Below are 19025 nucleotides of genomic sequence, written 5' to 3'. Positions count from 1 at the left end.
CTGGACTGGCAGTGGCTCTCCAGGGTCTCAGCCAGAGGGTCTTTCACATCATCTACTGCCTGGTCCTTTAACTGGAGATGACCGGGGAATTGAACCTGGGACCTTCTGCATGCCAAGCCGCTGCTCTGGCACTGACCCACAGCCCCACACCCATGTTTACACAAAAAAAGGTTTACAAGAAACCAAGTGTTGATCCACACTGACTTCTCTGATACACCCCTTCCAACCTCCATAATGTCTGGTTCAATCCAGTCAATGTCCTGACGTCACAATGTTGTATATTTACCCGATCCGTTCAGCATCAAAGTCATAGAGTCATAGAAACACAGAGATGGAAGGGACCACTAGGGCCATCTAGTCCAGCCCCCTGTAAATGCAGGAAATTCACAAACCACCTCCTCCCCACATACGGTTGTCAACCTCCAGGTACTAGCTGGATATCTCCTGCTATTACAACTGATCTCCAGCCGATAGAGATCAATTCACCTGGAGAAAATGGCCGCTTTGGCAATTGGACCCTATGGCATTGAAGTCCCTCCCTTCTCCAAACCCCACCCTCCTCAGACTCCACCCCAAAAACCTCCCACCGGTGGTGAAGAGGGACCTGGCAACCCTATATACAATGCAGGAAATTCACAACCACCTCCCTCCCACGCCCCCAGTGACCCCTACTCCATGCCCAGAAGGTGGGGGGGACCCTCTAGGATCCCTGGCCAATCTGGCCTGGAGGGAAATTACTTCCCGATCCCAAAGTGGCAATCAGCATTACCTTGGGCATGTAAGAAAGGGCCATGAGAGCCAAGCGCTGATGCAACCCTTCCTGCCCTCCCTCTCGTGATCTGCCTAAGTTCACAAGTCCTTCAAGAATGCACCAGTCTGCTGAATCTCTGAAGAGGTTCTGCTGTTTTTCTCCCAATATAAATCAACAACGGAGCGGAGCCCAACACAGTGAATAAACTCCATTCACTTGGTAAAACGTTTGTTCAACCAGCCGCAGCAGAGAGAAAAAATTGGATTTTGCCTAATAAGCAAATGGGGCACGAAGCCATAAGACTCACAAATCCCAGGACACGAGTCCTATATGAAACACATTTCCCCCACCCATCAGATCAAAAGCACTATGTTTCCACAAATAAAAGACCAATTTAGCCTACATAATATTTAATTAAGGAAACAAGCTGTACGGGGATATTTTTTTTTAACATTCAAATGTCCCCTGAGTCATTCTATCATTTTGAAATCTAGAGCAGGGCTATAGGAGTCGGTGGGAAAGGCCCTAATCCCGGCTGTTTGCTAATCAGTGTTATTTCGGCCTCCCACGGATTTGGGGTCCCAGCTGACCCCAGAGGATTATACAAATATGTCGAATGGTCCACCAAATTGTACCAGTTTGTATGCCCCCCCATACTATCCCTGTAGTTATAACATATTTCATGCATTCCCTTATTATAAAACATGCTCAGAGCAACATATACTGTTAGTGTAAGCATTTTTAATTTGAGTTTCTCCAACAGGGTCACAGACCCCCATTCGAAGTTAACGGGGAGGAAATGAAAACACCCCGCAGAGTATTGGGGTACAAATTACTCGAATATGGTGGCAATTCTCATTTAACAATACTTTCTGTTGATGAAGGATGTTACCCATATAGTACAGGTTTCTTTATATCTTGGGAAGGGTCAAGTCAAGTTTATTGATAAGGTCTATTTGACCAGCCAGAAGTTAGTACATCAAGTTGTCTAACTTGATAAGGCTGTAAAATTGACACAAAGTACAAAAATTGATAAAACTCTGATATTAATATTATTGCATAACATGAAAGCAGGCTTACCATTTTAAAATTGCTAAAAGTATAAAAGAATTTAACAGTTTTTTTCCCACCCTGTTTTTGCATATTTTAATTGCGATGGCGCAAAATTTAGCAGTGGGGAGCGAAAAATGAGACGTCTTTCTCATTAGAAGCTTCTTAGACAGGAACTCAACTGACCTATCTGGGAATCTGCTGATCAGGGGAGCCTTGGGAGGGGGTCGAATTATAGGGGAAACTGAACACTGTGGGTCAATATGGACCTCAGATACTATCCCTGTATATTTGTGTGTGTGTGTGTGTGCGTTAAGTGCCATCAAGTCGCTTCCGACTCATGGCGACCCTATGAATCAATGTCCACCAAAATGTCCTATCTTTGACAGCCTTGCTCAGATCTTGCAAATTGAGGGCTGTGGCTTCTTTATTGAGTCCATCCATCTCTTGTTGGGTCTTCCTCTTTTCCTGCTACCCTCAACTTTTCCTATCATGATTGTCTTCTCCAGTGACTCTTGTCTTCTCATAATGTGACCAAAATACGATAGCCTCAGTTTAGTCATTTTAGCTTCTAGGGTCAGTTCAGGTTTGATTTGATCTATAGCCCACTGATTTGTTGTTGTTTTTTGGCCGTCCACGGTATCCGTAACACTCTCCTCCAACACCACATTTCAACATTTGTATCCTCGTGCAATACTCCTTAATATCTATTATCTATTAATTTATTTGCTTCATTTACATGCTTGCCATTCTCCCTAGTGGAGACCCAAATTGGCTTACATTGTTCTCTTCATTTTATCCTCACAACAACCCTGTGAGGTACGTTAGGCTGAGTGTGTGTGACTGGCCCAAGGGAGAATATGGCTGCATGCATCAATCCCCTTCTTCGGCGATTTTACAAGGCAGATTTAAGAAGCTTCCAATAACAGAATGGGTGTGCCCTTATAAGTCGGGGGAATTGGAGTCTATAGAACATGTTTTGCTCAGGTGCTCCTTCTACGAGGAAGCTCGTTGTAAGCTAATCGCTCCCCTGCTCAGCCAAATCGCAGTCAGCTCAGATGAAGAGTCTCCTCTAGGAAGGGAATGCCCAGATGGCAAAACAGGTAACCAATTTTTGTGCCATAGCATATAAAGATCGACCCCCTAATGTTGGGCAATTGCAATTAGATTAAAACATAATTTGGTCAATTTTAGTCTATTATAAATTATTTGGAAATTTTAACTAGGAATGTTTTTTAGTTGAACTGCTGTAATTTTTTACCTCTTGTATAAATACAAAAAGGTAAAGGTCCCCTGTGCAAGCACCAGGTCATTCCTGACCCACGGGGTGATGTCACATCCCGATGTTTACTAGGCAGACTTTGTTTATGGGGTGGTTTTCCAGTGCCTTCCCCCGTCATCTTCCCTTTACCCCCAGCAAGCTGGGTATTCATTTTACCTACCTCGGAAGGATGGAAGGCTGAGTCAACCTTGAGCCGGCTACCTGACACCAACTTCCGTCAGGATCGAACTCAGGTCGTGAGCAGAGCTTTGGCCTGCAGTACTGCAGCTTGCCACTCTGCGCCACGGGGCTCTTCTTGTATAAATAACCCATGTGTGTTTTACTGGCTTATGCTGTATTAATAAATCTGAATCATCGATCCCCTTAACGAAATACAGACAGATATCCGTTTGACGGCTAGAGATAAAAAAAAAAAGCAACCTGGCATCAATACCAAACGGGACATGTGCATGGACACTGGAAAATACCACCCAAGAACCACCCTCTGGCATTCCACGGTGCACCTGCCCTCACCTTGACGCTTCTGTGGTGTATCCGCGACGGCTGACACTTCACACTGCTGGTGTTGCAACAGCCCGTGCAGCGTTTCACCTCCACGCACGGCGGCCATATCAGAAAGTTCGCCGACGTGGGATCGATTTGGCTCCGAGGTATCTCGTAGATGACGGTGCGGGTTTTGCAGACAGCGGGAATGGCTTCCTCTGCGAAGGGGACGAAGCACGCCGGATAAACAACCTGCCACCAATGCGTACCTCGCCACGAACTGTTTGCTAGAAGAGGCGATTCCTGGGCAGGGACTAGCTGGGCATGTGGGGTGTGTCTACTATTGTTAGAGAGTATTAGAATGAACGCATGGAGCTGGCCTATACTTAGGGTTGCTAACCTCCAGGTAGAGGCAAAACAGACACTTCTGTGTATACTTAGGGTTGCCAACCTCCAGGTAGTGGCAAAACATAGACACTTCTGTGTACTCAGTAGTTAAACCCAAAATCACATAGAAACCATATTATCCAATAAATCACAATTATATTCCAATAATTAAATCTACAACCTAGTAGTAGGTATAACAAACACAGTCAGGTAACATATAGAAATATACAAAACAGATGGTTACACATCAAAATCCCCAGAAGTGTGAATACAGATAAGTATACAAATATCTATTTCTAATATATATGTCTAATATTTTTTTCATAGCAGAATAAAGGTTCATCAGATGTCAGACAGGCAAGGAAGATGGCCATTTCTGTTCTTCATCAGTTCCTCTACCTTAATTTCTTCAGTTGTTGTATATTTCCTTTAGCCTATCAACTATAGATATAAACTCCCCATAGGTATAAACTGCTCCTTCTGCCTAAGTAGGCTAGTCAAGTTAACATATTTCTATATGTTACCTGACTGTGTTTGTTATACCTACTACTAGGTTGTAGATTTAATTATTGGAATATAATTATGATTTATTGGATAATATGGTTTCTGTGTGATTTTGGGTTTAACCTCCAGGTAGTAGCTGGAGACCTCCTGCTATTACAAATGATCTCCAGCCGATAGAGATCAGTTCACCTGGAGAAAATGGCCGCTTTGGCAATTGGACTCTATGGCATTGAAGTCCCTCCCTTCCCCAAACCCCGCCCTTTTGCTCCAACAGATAAAAAGAACTATTTCTACATACTATGCAGAGTTAAATTGTGGAACTCCCTGCCCCAGGATGTGGTGATGGCTGCCAAATTGGAAGGCTTGAAGAGGGGAGTGGGCATGTTCATGGAGGAGAGGGCTATCCATGGCTACTAGTAAAAATGGATACTAGTCTTGATGTATACCTATCCTCTCCAGTATCAGTGGAGAATGCCGAATATATTAAGTGCTGTGGAACACAGGCAGGATAAATGCTGCTGCAGTCGTCTTGTTTGTGGGCTTCCTAGAGGCACCTGGTTGGCCACTGTGTGAGCCGACTGCTGGACTTGATGGACTTTGGTCTGTTCCAGCATGGCCTTTCTTATGAGATCTCCAGGCCCCACCTGGAGGCTGGCAACCCTGATTTCGAGGAAGGGACAGGTGTGGCTTTTGCTGCGCACATGCAGAACCCAGGACTGAAAGAGTTCAAAAACATGTGCTGGAGAGCAACAGGTACGTTATTAAGCAGCCAGGGGTGTTTCCTGAATGACCCCACTGCTTCAAAAATGTTACTCCTGTCTTCACCTTTCTGAGTGAACTGGTTTGCTAGAGTTATCAGCAATGATGGAAAGAAAAGAATGCATTCTCCTTTGTAACGCTGCCGGGTTGGTGGTCTGCACAGCGTCAGCTTGGAGGTCCGGTGTTCCCAGTTGCCCATCCCTACATGAGGTCATATTGCTTGCCCGTCTCCCTGCCTTTTCTCTGCAGGCTGTGGCTACAAAGGCATGCTTCAGGAAGGCATTTCAGAAACTAAAAATCCAGAAATTCAGGACCATTTTCTATGCAATCACAGCCTTCTAAAATGTTAAGACTCCCTCATCTCAACATGTTCATCTTTTAAAAATGAAGTTAACGGCCTTATTCACCACCCTATTTACTAGTGTTTACTGAAAGATTTAACAAACTTGATGTTTGTCTTTTCTTTTTAAAAGTGATTTGTTTTTTTTAAAAATAGACCTTCCTCATGTTAAAATCACGTCAATATTTTCCAAACGTCTAATAGTTGAGGGAAACTTTCCCTTAAATTAAAAACGGAGGCTAATTTAACAATTAACCCTTGCCTAAGGTCTAAGTGTCAAGGTTTTTACTTAAGAATATAAAAGAGTAAGAATTTACAATCTCAGAAGAGTCCTCTCTGCTCCCTGTGTGTCTGAACAAATCACTGTGCTAAGTGTGTCACAGGAGGCAAGCCTGGAACAGTGACTCATGCAGCACCGCAACAGGCAGGCTCCTCTGAGGGCAGGTAATCCTGCTGTACCTTTGCCTTAAGAGCGAGTGAATGGCCAATCACATTCCATGCACAAACGCAGGCCAATCATCTGCCCCTACCCCCAAGCGGAGACTGGTTAGGAGACGAGGGTAGAGCCGTGAATCGTGCAGAGACACAACGAGCAGTCTCTTCTGTGGATGGGCACGCTGGACTTCCAGAGGCCTTGAATAAAATTTATTTAGGACATCTGCATTTCTCTTGTGGTACTCTAATATAACTAGAACACACTTTCTGAATGTACATTAAATCCACAGCATCTCATTTCCTATAACTTGTATCGTACTGTTAACAAGCTCAAACACGAAAGATGAATGCAAAGAATTTCCTTGGGCCTGTCCTTCCCAGATACCTTACCCACCAAAGAATGAGCGACTTGCGGAAAAGAATAAAAAATACAAACTCTTTTCTTTTGAGTTTATCAGGTCATTTCCCCCTTTCTTCTTTTTTTTTAAAAAATGACAAGATTTACACATAATGACTAGAGTCAGTTATTACAGGAGTGAGGCTAGGAAATCCCTGGGCTCCCATAATTCTTCCCTCCCCTCGCCTGAGCCCAACTACCAAATGAAATACTTCCCCTTTTACAGTACTTTAGTATGCCATCTCACCAGAACCCCAAAGTTTGTTCTCCTCCTTCTAAACATGGTTTTGAATCCAGGATTAAGTTGTGGTTTGGAAGAAGGCAACCACCAAACCATAGTTTGTGGGTTTGATGAAAAAAACTAAGGTTTGTTGAGGATGCATTTCATTTCGTGGGCGTTTAGCAGAGGACCAGGAAGGTGTGTGCAATCCCAAAGATTTCCCAGGCACACCCAAAACTATTTCAGAGCCAACCACAGTTCCTTCCACACTCCCTGTATCCCTCCCAACCAATCTTGTTGCTCTCATTCAATAAGCTGAATTTTCGGTTTCTCACCAATACTTCTTTTCCTACGAATGGGTCTGGGGCGATTATCTTGCGCGTGTTTTGCGGTGTGAACGCCGTGCGGTATCAAGTTTGTTTCCGAGGCATCGTCGTACCCTGAAGAACAAAAAAAGGAAGACCGTGGGTTCAGTGTCTTGCAAGGAAAGCAGAAGTCCCGTTCCCTTTTTTTTTGGGGGGGGGGGAAATCAGGCAATACAACTGGGGAGAACAAAGAAGCGGAAAGGCATTCCTTCCTTTGTGTGTCCATCGTCCCCACACCTTTGCACCCAAGTGGCCAAAACAGGGGACGACAAGAGCAGGTACCACTCTAATCGATTAGTAAGAACCATTTATATCTTAAAGATTATATAAAATCAATTCCTTGTGTTTCCATAAATGGGTTAGATATGAAGAAGAGTTGGTTTTTATAGGCTGACTTTCTCTACCACTTAAGGGAGAATCAAAGCGGCTTACAATCTCCTTCCCTTCCCTTCCCCACAACAGTCACCCTGTGGGGTAGGTGGGGCTGAGAGAGCTGTGACTGGCCCAAGGTCACCCATCTGGCTTCATGTGGAGGAGTGAGGAATCAAACCCGGTTCTCCAGATTAGAGTCCACCGCTCCAAACCACCGCTGTTAACCACGGTGGTATGATATGGTACACAAGCACAAGCACAGACCTTTATTGGCATAATTGCGATGTCATAATCATAAATCCATATAAAATACACTTAAAGCATAATATAGATTGGATGGATATAATAAAATTCCATATAAACTAAGATATTATAAGATATACTAATTAAAAGCAGTTTTAATCTTAAGCACTTCTGTGAGATATTGGGCCACCGTCTTAGTTATTTCAGGGGTCGAATGGTTCAAAAGAAACTGACATTTAAGATCATTATTCAAAAACCTTTTGGTAGCTAATAAAGTAGATAGCAATCTTTCCCGCAGACATTCATAAAGAGGACATTCTAAATTATATGATCAATGGTGTCAATAGAGTTAGAGTTGCAAGAGCATAGACGTTTGTGCCTTGGAATCTGGGAATATCTACCAGAGAGCATCTTAGATGGAAAGTATGGTACGCCACGCTGGCTCTCGGGTACCATATCATCCCCCTTTCTAGCCCTCACTGCCACCATCAGCTCCAGTCTTTTTGTGCACTGTACAGAGCATCCCAAAACGGGTCTCCACACTCTGGCAATCTTCTTCCTTCCTTCACAAACGTCAAGATTGCCCTGTGGAGTGGGGGGAGGGTTTTCCTATTTCTGTAAGATTTTTCCCCCCACGAACCTTAGGGTTTCCCCCAGGTTTACAGAACCCAGGGTAATAAGATAGCTGAGCCCGTTGCAAGCGTTGGGCTATCCGCACAGGGCCAGCCATTCACTATTCGATACAGTGATATACCCGAACCTCTCAGTTCACAAGCTCCGATTGAGAGTACTTTCAAAAGGCACATGTGAAGACCCGACACACCCCTTGATTGCAGCTTCAAAGCTCGTCCCTAGTGAGTGAACTGTGCTCGGGGTAGGGTACAGTTGCCAGCTCTGGGTTTGGAGCTACCTGGAGATATTTGGGGGGTGGAGCCTGACAGCAGGGTTTGGGGAGGGGAGGGGTGTAGGTGTGATATAATGCCATAGAGTCCAATTGCCAAAGCGGCCATTTTCTCCAGGGGAACTGATCTCTGTCGCCTGGAGATCAGTTGCAATAGCGGGAGATCTCCAGCTGCTACCTGGAGGTTGGCAACCCTAGTGTAGGGCTTTGTTACTAACTCCCCCGTAATATTTTGCCACAATTTGTAGGGTTGCCATGGCTCTCTTGGCAACCGGCAGGAGGTTTTAGGAGCGGAGCCTGAGGAGGGTGGGGTTTGGGGAGGGGAGTGGAGGGACATCAATGCCATAGAGTCCAATTGCCAAAGCGGCCATTTTCTCCAGGTGAACTGATCTGTATCAGCTGGAGATCAGTTGTAACAGCAGGAGATCTCCGGCTAGTACCCGGAGGTTATGGCAACTCAATAAGTCAGCCTGCGGTATTGTGTATTCAAATAAAGTACCAGCAGAGATTTGCCCAGCTTTTAAGGAACAAAATGTAATATCAGATGTGAAAAGGTGTATAGTACACCACCTAATACATTCCAATAGTCATATACCAACGCTTACAAGTCAATTGGAAAATATCCACAACAACATACAAACTCCTCTCTACTTCTTGTAACACTATGCGTCCATTTAATTTCAGGCACAGTATACAGGGCCAGGGGCCAAGCGTAGGCCAACCCTCACTTGGGAAATTCCTGGAGATTTGGAGGGGGGAGTGCTTGGGGAGGGCAGAGTCTGGGGAAGGGAGCTCAGCAGGGATGTAACGTCCTAGGACGCTCCCTCCAAAGCCGCTATTTTCTCCAGGGGAACTGATCTTTGTGGTCTGGAGATCAGATATAATTCCGGGAGACCTGCAGCCACCACCTAATCCCTGAGCAGTGTTTAGAAGGAATTGTCTGAACACTCCTCCATAATGGTCCAATTCTCCCCCCCCCCCCATTGACAGCCAGTATGGTATAGTGGATAGAGTGGTATAGTGTGGTATAGTGGATAGGATTTAGGACCCTGGGCGACCCGGGTTCGAATCCCCCACTTTGACCACGGAAGCTTGCTGGGTGTCCTTGGGCAAACTCTTACCCTGGCCTACCTCACAGGGCTGTTGTGAGAAAACAGAAGCGGAGAGGACAATGTCCTGAGAGCCGCCTTGAGCCCCCAACCGGGGAGAATTGCAGGATATAAATAAATAAATGCAAACATAAATGCATAGTGCATTCACACCACTTCCAATTAAATGGCTCTTGAGCACATGAAGCTGCCTAATACTGACTCAGACCCTCAGTCCATCAAAACCAGTATTGTCCACTCAGAGCGGCAGCAGCTCTCCGGGGTCTCAGGCAGAGGTATTTCACATCACCTACTTGTTGGATCTGGCTTGGATGATGGGCGAAAAGGAAGAGAGAAAGAAGGGAAGTTTCCCTAACAATACATCCTCTAAAAGTCAAAGGGGCAGGAAATGAGGGCAAGGTGTAACTAGAGATGACCTTCCCCTGTCCTGTCTATCTATCTGACTTTGTGGTCAGTTCCCCCTCCTAATGTGCAGGCAAGTGACACCATCCTTGAAGGGCAGATTTTCCAACACTACTTGCCTAGTCCCTTTAACTGGAGCTGCCGGGGATTGAACCTGCGACCTTCTGCATGCAAAGCAGACGCTCTACCACTGAGCCACAGCCCCCTTCTGCTTGTGGGACCTCTGAAAGTCGATGGCTCACACATATCTCTGGCAGGCTACGGTACATTTGGACTGGCTAATAACTCTTCTGGACTTATTTACCAGGCTGCTCTACAGCCTGCGATACCGTATGGAGCGCCGTTTCTGTAAGAATGAAAGCACACCTGGCTCAAAACCTACTAGAACCTGCAGTGGGGTCCCTGCTCCAGTTTCCATCTGCAGTGTAAGATTTAAAAACAAAAAAATCTGACAGTGAGGAACAGAGCTCCCTCCCAAGAGAGGCTGGCAGCGTTCGTGGAGTCGTTCACGTTGACTTGTTAGGGCAGGCATCTGAGGGCCAAGTATTTGTATATCACTCCTTGTACATTACATTCAGGTAGCATGCTGTTATGCAGAGCGGTGGCAAAACGTCAGTGCTGTTTTGCGCGAGATTCCACAGCACTCTTTATTTCCCTGCATGCCACGTCAAAGTTTGGAAGGGGAGGTGGGATATCCTGCTGCTATCATACTGCCCTTGTACAAAATCTATGGTGAGACCACACTCAAAATACTGTGTACAGTTCTGGTCACCACGCCTCAAAAAGGACATTGCAGAGCTTGAGAAGGTGCAGAGAAGAGCAACCAAAACGATCAGGGGACTAGAGCAACTGCCTTGTGAGGAGCAGTTAAAATGCTTAGGGCTCTTTAGCTTGGAAAGAAGGCGGTTAAGGGAAGACGTGATAGAGGTCTATAAAATTATGCATGGTATGGAGAGAGTGGACAGGAAGAAGCTTTTTTTCCTCTCTCGAAATACTAGAATGCGGGGTCATCTGCTGAAGCTGGAGGGTGGGAGATTCAAAACAGATAAAAGGAAGTATTTCTTCACTCAACGCATAGTTAAATTGTGGAACTCCCTGCCCCAGGATGTGGTGATGGCTGCCAACTTGGAAGGCTTTAAGAGTGGACATGTTTGTGGAGGAAAGGGGTATTCATGGATACTAGTCATGATGCATACCTATTCTCTCCGGGATCAGAGGAGCATGCCTATGATATTAGGTGATGTGGAACACTGGCAGGATAATGCTGCTGCAGTCGTCTTGCTTGTGGGCTTTCTAGAGGCACCTATGTGAACAGACAGCTGGACTTGATGGGCCTTGGTCAGATCCAGCATGGCCTTTCTTATGTTCTTATGTTTCCTAGCCCTGTTTGACTAAGTTCCTTTTAACGAGACACCCGAGACTAAACGTAGTTCCTTCTACACAGACAGCATCTGTTCCCCTGAACTCTGCTCATCCCCACGCTCATTAACAAAAAATTAAGGAAAGTTTGCAATTTCACATTTATTCAACATTTTAAAAATCTTGTAGCGTTTTAAAGGAGTAACAACATTTTCTTGCCACTTGTTTTTTGTGGAGTGAAGCCTACTTCTTCAGACCCCATGAGTGGATCCTTCACTACTCATTCATTTTATTGTAGGAGGATGGGGGGAGAATTATTGTCAAGGGGCCATAAAATGCAGGGATAGAGCGACATCTTATTGCATAACTACTAAATCTGATGAAGAAAAAATGCAGAGACGGTTAGCATATGCAATGAGTGGAGGAATCCCAAATCAGATTAAGATAGTTAACCCCTGTAAATGAAATAAATATTCTCTATCGGGGCAATCTGAACTCTGTGGCCTGGGTATCAATCAAGCAACAGATAATTTTGTTTGCGTCATTTGTTTCTCTTCCATTCGAGGAAAAGCTGGCAAATTATGAAAGGCAATGTGCAAAATTATGCAGAATTGTTCAGGAGGGCTTTTTGGTAGGAGGAGGAAGAGGAAGAAGAAGAGAAAGAGGAAGAAGAAGAGGAAGAGGAGGAGGAGGAGGAGGAAGAAGAGGAGGAAGAGGAAGAAGAGGAGGAAGAGGAAGAAGAAGAAGAGTTGGTTTTATAATGGCGACTTTCACTACCACTTAAGGAAGAATCAAACCAGCTTACAATCACCTTCCCTTCCCCCACAACAGACACCCTGTGAAGTAGGTGGAGCTGAGAGAGCTCTAAGAGAACTATGACTACTCCAAGGTCACCCAGCAGGCTTCATGTGGAGGAGTGGGGAAACCAACCCAGTTCACCAGATTAGCAGCTGCTGCTCATGTGGAGGAGAGGGGAATCAAACCTGGTTCTCCAGATTAAAGTCTACCATTCTTCACCACTACACCACGAGAAGGCAGAGGTGTCTGTCATGCTGATTTGTCCATATTTGCACAGCAGGTGATTTTCAGAACAGACCCCCAGGTCTGGCCAAAATCTTTTTCCTGGTAAACGCCAGGCAGTACCAGACAATGATGCCATGAAGCAGTGCGAATGATGTTAGAAGCTGTGCAAAGGATATAATGCACACAAATCCAAACTTTTAAAATAAACACCCAACAACACAAACCTGAATATTGCAGATTCTGAGATTGGGCGCCTGAGGACAGAGCCGTGTGGTTTTTAATTATTGTTCTACAGCAGCTAGCATCTTTAGGCACTTTAAAAAAAGCAGTGATGATTGCTGCTCGCTCGCTCTCCCTACCATACAGTAACAATGCTACCTCTATAAACTCACTTTTTAAAAAAGGCTCAATAATTTAAGAACAAGTAGCAACCCGTCGGGTTTTCCTTTCTAGCCTCTCTGTTGCAGAACAAATCCTTTATGGAGAACCTTAACCTTTCGGAGCGGCTTCTGAAACGAGTGCAAACTCTGGGACCGAATCCAGACATGTCCTGTTCTTTAAATAATCCAACCGCACGGGTGAAAGGGCCATGAGAAAAAGCAAAAGACAGAAAAACTTGGCGTTTCGCTTATCGTGAGCAGAACCGGCGCGGGGCTATCGCTTTGTTATGGGGGAGGCGAGCCGGGCAGCGGAGCTCTCCGGCAGCAGGCCGAAAAGCCCAGGGAGGCGGCGGGGAGAGAAAGCGGCCGGATTCCAGCGCATGAAGAGCGGTTCGTTCCAATGCTTGGCTCAGCAGAACGCCCTTTGCGGCACAATGGAAATGTTTCATAAGAGGCGACTCCAGAGGCCGAGTCGCTTGAGTGCCGTCTGTAGGCTCTTGTTCGAGTTCCGAACACACGTGGCTTTCATGAGCAAAAACTGAGAAAAGTTGGCCCCGGCACACTTCCGAGGCTCAAAGGCGAATTAAAAAGATGGGTGAATGTTTGCAGGAAGCCCAGGAGTTCTCAAGAGATCCCTTCCATTTTGGGGTGTGTGGGGAAGCCAACATCATTTTTAACTAGTGTTGCCAGCTTCCAGGTGGTAGCTGGAGATCTCCCACTATTACAACTGATCTCCAGCCAATAAGAGATCACGTCACCTGGAGAAAACGGCCGCTTTGGCAATTGGACTCCATGACATTGAAATCCCTCCCCTCTCCAAGCCCCGCCCCAAAAATCTCCAGGTATTTCCCAACTCAGAGCTGCCAGCTAGGGTTGCCAGCCTCCAGGTAGTAGCTGGAGATTTCCTGCTATTACAACTGATCTCCAGCTGATAGAGTTCACTTCACCTGGAGAAAATGGCGGCTTTTCTCATTGGACTCTATGGCATCGAAGTCCCTCCCTTCCCCAAACCCCGCCCTCCTCAGGCTCTGCCCCAAAAATCTCCAGGTTATTTCCCAACCCGTAGCTGGCAACCCTATTTTCAACACCAGATGGGGTGGTTCGTCCCCAACCAGCAAATGGTTGGAACAATAAAAGTGCCCAGAGTAACGGCAAACAACATGCAGCAAAACATTTTGCGGAAAAGGGGGTAGGACTGCCAAACTAAAAGACGTCATCACATTGACATATAGACCGCTCTGTATTGGTGGCAAGTATCCGAGGAGGGTGATTCAATAAAAGAAGCCACGGAACCTCTGTTTGCAAGACCTGAGGAAAGCTTAATGATCAGACATTTTTGAAGGTCGTCAATTCATGGGGTCACCGGAAGCAACTTGATAGCACATATAGGGTTACCAGGTCCCTCTTCGCTACCAACAGGAGGTTTTGGGGGCAGAGCCTGAGGAGGGTGGGATTTGGGAGGGGAGGGACTTCAATTCCATAGAGTCCAATTGCCAAAGCGGCCATTTTCTCCAGGGGAACTGATCTGTATTGGCTGGAGATCAGTTGTAATAGCAGATCTTCAGCAGCTACCTGGAGGTTGAAAACCCTAAGCACATAAGACCCATGTCCAAGGAGGTTAATCTTGGGAAAATATGGTACCTCTATATGGGTTTGGGTATTGATAGAAAAGAGACAGACAAGAAACATTTGATCTGTTAAGTATTTAAGACAAAACTTTAGCTGAGCCACCATCTCAACCACCCAGAGCTTTGATTCTTTCTTATTCCGTTCTTTATCATCAAGATTTCATGGCAGACAGGAGAATAAGTAACTTTAATGCTTGCAAAAGAGCAAACCTGATGAGATTTTGTGATCTGCACACACTTGGGAATCATGTTCGGACTTGCAATAAGATGCAAAATCATTCCCCAACGTGGATGCTATACTGCTGAATTAAAAATATAGTGGCAACGTATCAAGGGACCCATGAGGCAACTTGAAACTTGACTTTTGGCAAATTCACTTAACATCACGAGTGTACCCAGATCTTCTCTCCAAGATTTATAGCATTTTAAGGACCATGCAACTTGATAAATGATAATGAATACCATAGGCACTGGGCCAAAATATGACATACGTGCTGACTGTATATAAGATGAACCCTGTCATTTCTTCAAACGTGGCAACAAAGGAAGCTTTACTTTGGTAGTATCATACAACTGCAGGAATTCTTGCAGTATAATCCTACCTAAATAAGTTGGTATAAAGTGGTGTGTGTGTGTGTGTGTGTGTGTGTGAGTGTGTGTTAAGTGCCGTCAAGTCACTTCTGACTCATGGTGACCCTATGAATCAGTGCCCTCCAAAATGACCTATCTTTGACAGCCTTACTCAGATCTTGCAAACTGAGGGCTGTGGCTTCCTTTATTGAGTCCATCCATCTCTTGTTGGGTCTTCCTCTTTTCCTGCTGCCCTCAACTTTTGCTAGCATGACTGTCTTTTCTAGTGACTCTTGTCTTCTCATAATGTGACCAAAACACCATAGCCTCAAAATATTGTCGAAGGCTTTCACGGTCAGAGTTCATTGGTTCTCGTAGGTTATCCGGGCTGTGTAACCTTGGTCTTGGTACCAAGACCACGGTTACACAGCCCGGATAACCTACGAGAACCATAGCCTCAGTTTAGTCATTTTAGCTTCTAAGGTCGGTTCAGGCTCTATTTGATCTATAACCCACTGATTTGGGGTTTTTTGGCAGTCCATAGTATCTGTCACACTCTCCTCCAACACCAAATTTCAAAGGAACCTACTTCCTTCCTATCAGCTTTCTTCAATGTCCAGCTTTTACACCCGTACATAGTAACAGGGAATACGATGGCACGAATTAACTTAATCTTGGTGGCCAGTGACACATCCTTACACTTTTGGACGCACACCTTAATGTGGTGAGGGGGTTTGTGAGTGTCAGGGAAGCTGAGAACAATACCGTAAGGGGTCTAGACTCTTATCAAGAGACTAAGCTCCTAGCAGAGTCACTCAAGACAGAATGGTCACAGCTGAGACACCAGACGAAGATGTATCCACCCCCCTAAGGAATCAATGGCCACATCTGCAGAAGAAAACAGGCAGTTCCAAGGTGATTGGGGGCAGAGGAATCCTTGAAGGTTAGCTACCGGGCAGCAGCAATAGTGGAAGGTGACGCTGGTGGTGGATCTTTCATAGACAACGGCCATGCCACTACAGCTAACCCTGGTTAGCACTGTGCAGAAGAAGGCACTGGTACACCACTTCTGACCAACCTTTACCTTGAAAACCCTATGATGAGACAATCCAAAATAAAGTGGTATAGTCCCGCCTAAATAAGTTGTTCAGGGCGTCTTGTCAAAGAAGCACGATTTTTGCTTAAGTAGTGACTGGTGAAAATCTTAAACATGGTTCAGGAATAACTGACACACCATGTTTTGTTTTTATGCGAATAAGCCTGGAGCACCCTCAGGCCTACGCACTCTCTCTGCCCTCTGTGCACGGTTCAATAATTAAACACTTCCAAGTTCATGGCAAAACACAGTTTGTCGGTCCATCCAAACCACAAATAATGGTGTGTTGGCTTCTCCACAAACCAGGATTAATCCGGTGCTTAGAAATCCTGATTTGCAATGAAGAGAACAAACCATAGCACGTGGCTCAAATCCAACTATGAAGGATTCTCCAAGCTTGTCTATGTAAGTATTAAAAAATGGTTTGTTGTTACATCTGAATCATGCCCTACAAAGGTAACAAGATTAAATCATCAATATATCTAATTCTCAACATGGCCAAATCTGTGGATACTTAAATCCAGAGATGGGAGTCATGAACAGGCAACACAGATTTTTCTATGAACCTGGGGAGAAAAAGCCCCAGATTTGCAGAGAAATCTGAAATCTTTTTTTAAAAATGCACTGGGGCATTAAAACCCCTAAAATAATAGAAGCAGCTCCTGTAGCTTTAAGACATTAATGACTCCTCAGTGGCCAGGTATTTCCCAACTGGGAGCTGGCAACCCTATAGAAGGGGGTGGAGGGGAAAAAGCAGGAAAGGGGGAAATTTTATGGGGGCTTCCGGGGAAAGAGGAAACAGTGGGTTCCCCTCACAAGTCCGTCTATGTCCCCCACTTGTAGGGTTGCCAACCTCCAGGTATTGGAAAACAAAACAAACCCTATGCTGAAATAAATGGCTGTACAAGTAAACCAATTAGCACTCAGTTAGCTACTTCTCTGTTGGTTTTATAGTATATAGTGACAGGTGCGGAGCCTGAGTGCTGATTGGTTTACTTGTACAACCTCCAGGTATTAGCTGGAGATCTCCTGCTATTACAACTGATCTCCAGCCAACAGAGATCATCAGTTCACCTGGAGAAAAATGGCCGCTTTGGCAATTGGACTCTATGGCATTGAAGTCCCTCCCCTCCCCAAACCCCGCTCTCCTCAGGCTCCACCCCAAAAACCTCCAGCCGGTGGCGAAGAGGGACCTGGCAACCCTACCCATTCTCTTACTTTTGCAGGCTTTCAATTATTCCTCCTCTTTTAAAATAAACTTTACAAATCATTACTTAACTCCCTGTAATATTTATAGTACTTCTCTATTACTTGTGAGAGTACTTCTTTGTGGTTTTTCTCCTCTCTCTTCAATATCACGTTATTATTAAACATGAAAAAAAATTAGAGGGGATATCCTTAAGGCCTGTAGCACGGGTACTTCTACTAAAGGATGTAAAAGATTCTGGAAAGAACACAGGCTTCTTCTGGGCAATTTGTTAGCGGGTGCAAAGATGTTAATTGCCCCCAAAATTGGAAAAGTGACAAGAAACCTTCTGTGGGGGAGTGGTGAGAGGAAAATACGGAATGGCATGACTGTATGTAAATTAACAGAGGTTACCAAGACACAAATGGGTCAAGATACAGCTACGCCTTAACAGGCGGAAAGACTAAGAAAAACAAATGCATAGAACTTTCATCTTTAAAAAATCCTATTGGAACTGTACATGTCCAGATAATGTAGGGTTTTCGAGGCAAAGAGACATTCAGAAGTGGTTTGGCATTGCCTGCCTCTGCTAGGGTTGCCAACCTCCAGGTATTTGCTGGTGATCTCCTGCTATTACAACTGATCTCCAGCTGATGGAGATCAGTTCACCTGAAGAAAGCAATTGGACTCTATGGCATTGAAGTCTCGCCCCTCCCCAAACCATGCCCTCCTCAGGCTCCGCCTGGCAACCCTAGCCTCTGCATAGTGACCCTGGACTTCCTTGGTGGGCTCCCATCCAAATACTAAACAGGGCCGAACCCGCGTAGCTTCCAAGATCTGACGAGATCGGGCGAGCCTGGGTTTTCTCCAGGTCAGGGACGGCACTAAATTGTGCTTTGTCCCGAAGGTTTTACTTTTGGTGCTTATATGGCAGACAGGTTTTGTTTTTTTAAAAAAAAATGGGAGCAGTCCAAACATGTGACTTTCACACACACCTGCATCCTGAAGCAAGTTCAACCCAGGGAACGCTTTATCGCTTGGTCCTGGTCCAAAGAAGACTCCGCAGTCTTCCGATTCGGCTTATTCCAGTGCTGAACCAGTCTCATAATCAGGAAGTTATTTCCAATGTTTAACCTGAGCCAATTACCCTATCATATATATATAAAAATACCTGGCCCGAGCAAGCGAAAGATTTGTTTTCCTGCTGATGAAGAGATATGAAAGCCAGTCAGCGGAGGCCCCTGCCCTAATCTGACTGTACTACCAAGCACCAACTCTTATTGCAGATATTCTCAAGCAAAGAGGACAGAAAAATATTCACTCGAGGTATGTGGAGAAGCCTGGAAAGAAGACTGAGACGTGATATGATAACCATCTTCAAGTACTTGAAGGGCTGTCATATGGAGGATGGTGCCAAGTTGTTTTCTGTTGCCCCAGAAGGTCGGACCAGAACCAACGGGTTGAAATTAAATCAAAAGAGTTTCCGTCTAGACATTAGGAAGAATTTTCTAACGGTTAGAGCGGTTCCTCAGCGGAACAGGCTTCCTTGGGAGGTGGTGACTCTCCTTCCCTGGAGGTTTTTAAGAGGAGGTTAGATGGCCATCTGTCAGCAGTGCTGATTCTGTGACCTTAGGCAGATGATGAGAGGGAGGGCATCTTGGCCATCTTCTGGGCACTGAGGGTGTGGGGTGTGGGGAGGTAGTTGTGAATTTCCTGCATGGTGCAGGGGGTTGGACTAGATGACCCTGGTGGTCCCTTCCAACTCTACGATTCTATGCTGATT

General features: G+C 45.3%; 1 protein-coding gene and 1 non-coding gene across 2 annotated transcripts in view; both read right to left on the bottom strand.

The window, feature by feature from the left end:
• Nucleotides 1–19025, bottom strand: part of PDGFA (platelet derived growth factor subunit A) — a 50297-nt gene that overhangs the window by 10168 nt on the left and 21104 nt on the right. Inside the window, exons 3-4 of the mRNA XM_056866307.1 lie at nucleotides 6944–7048; nucleotides 3597–3784 (exon numbers count right to left, since the gene is read on the bottom strand). Of these exons, the coding sequence (XP_056722285.1) occupies nucleotides 3597–3784; nucleotides 6944–7048 (293 nt within the window). The remainder of the gene's footprint in view (nucleotides 1–3596; nucleotides 3785–6943; nucleotides 7049–19025) is intronic.
• TRNAA-UGC (transfer RNA alanine (anticodon UGC)) lies at nucleotides 10134–10205 on the bottom strand. Its single transcript has one exon. It is a non-coding gene; the product is annotated as a tRNA-Ala (tRNA).

This window comes from Euleptes europaea, chromosome 21 (assembly GCF_029931775.1).
Source record: "Euleptes europaea isolate rEulEur1 chromosome 21, rEulEur1.hap1, whole genome shotgun sequence".
NCBI lineage: Eukaryota > Metazoa > Chordata > Lepidosauria > Squamata > Sphaerodactylidae > Euleptes > Euleptes europaea.
Note: the sequence above shows the minus strand (reverse complement) of the source record. Positions and strands in the feature narration are given on the sequence as shown.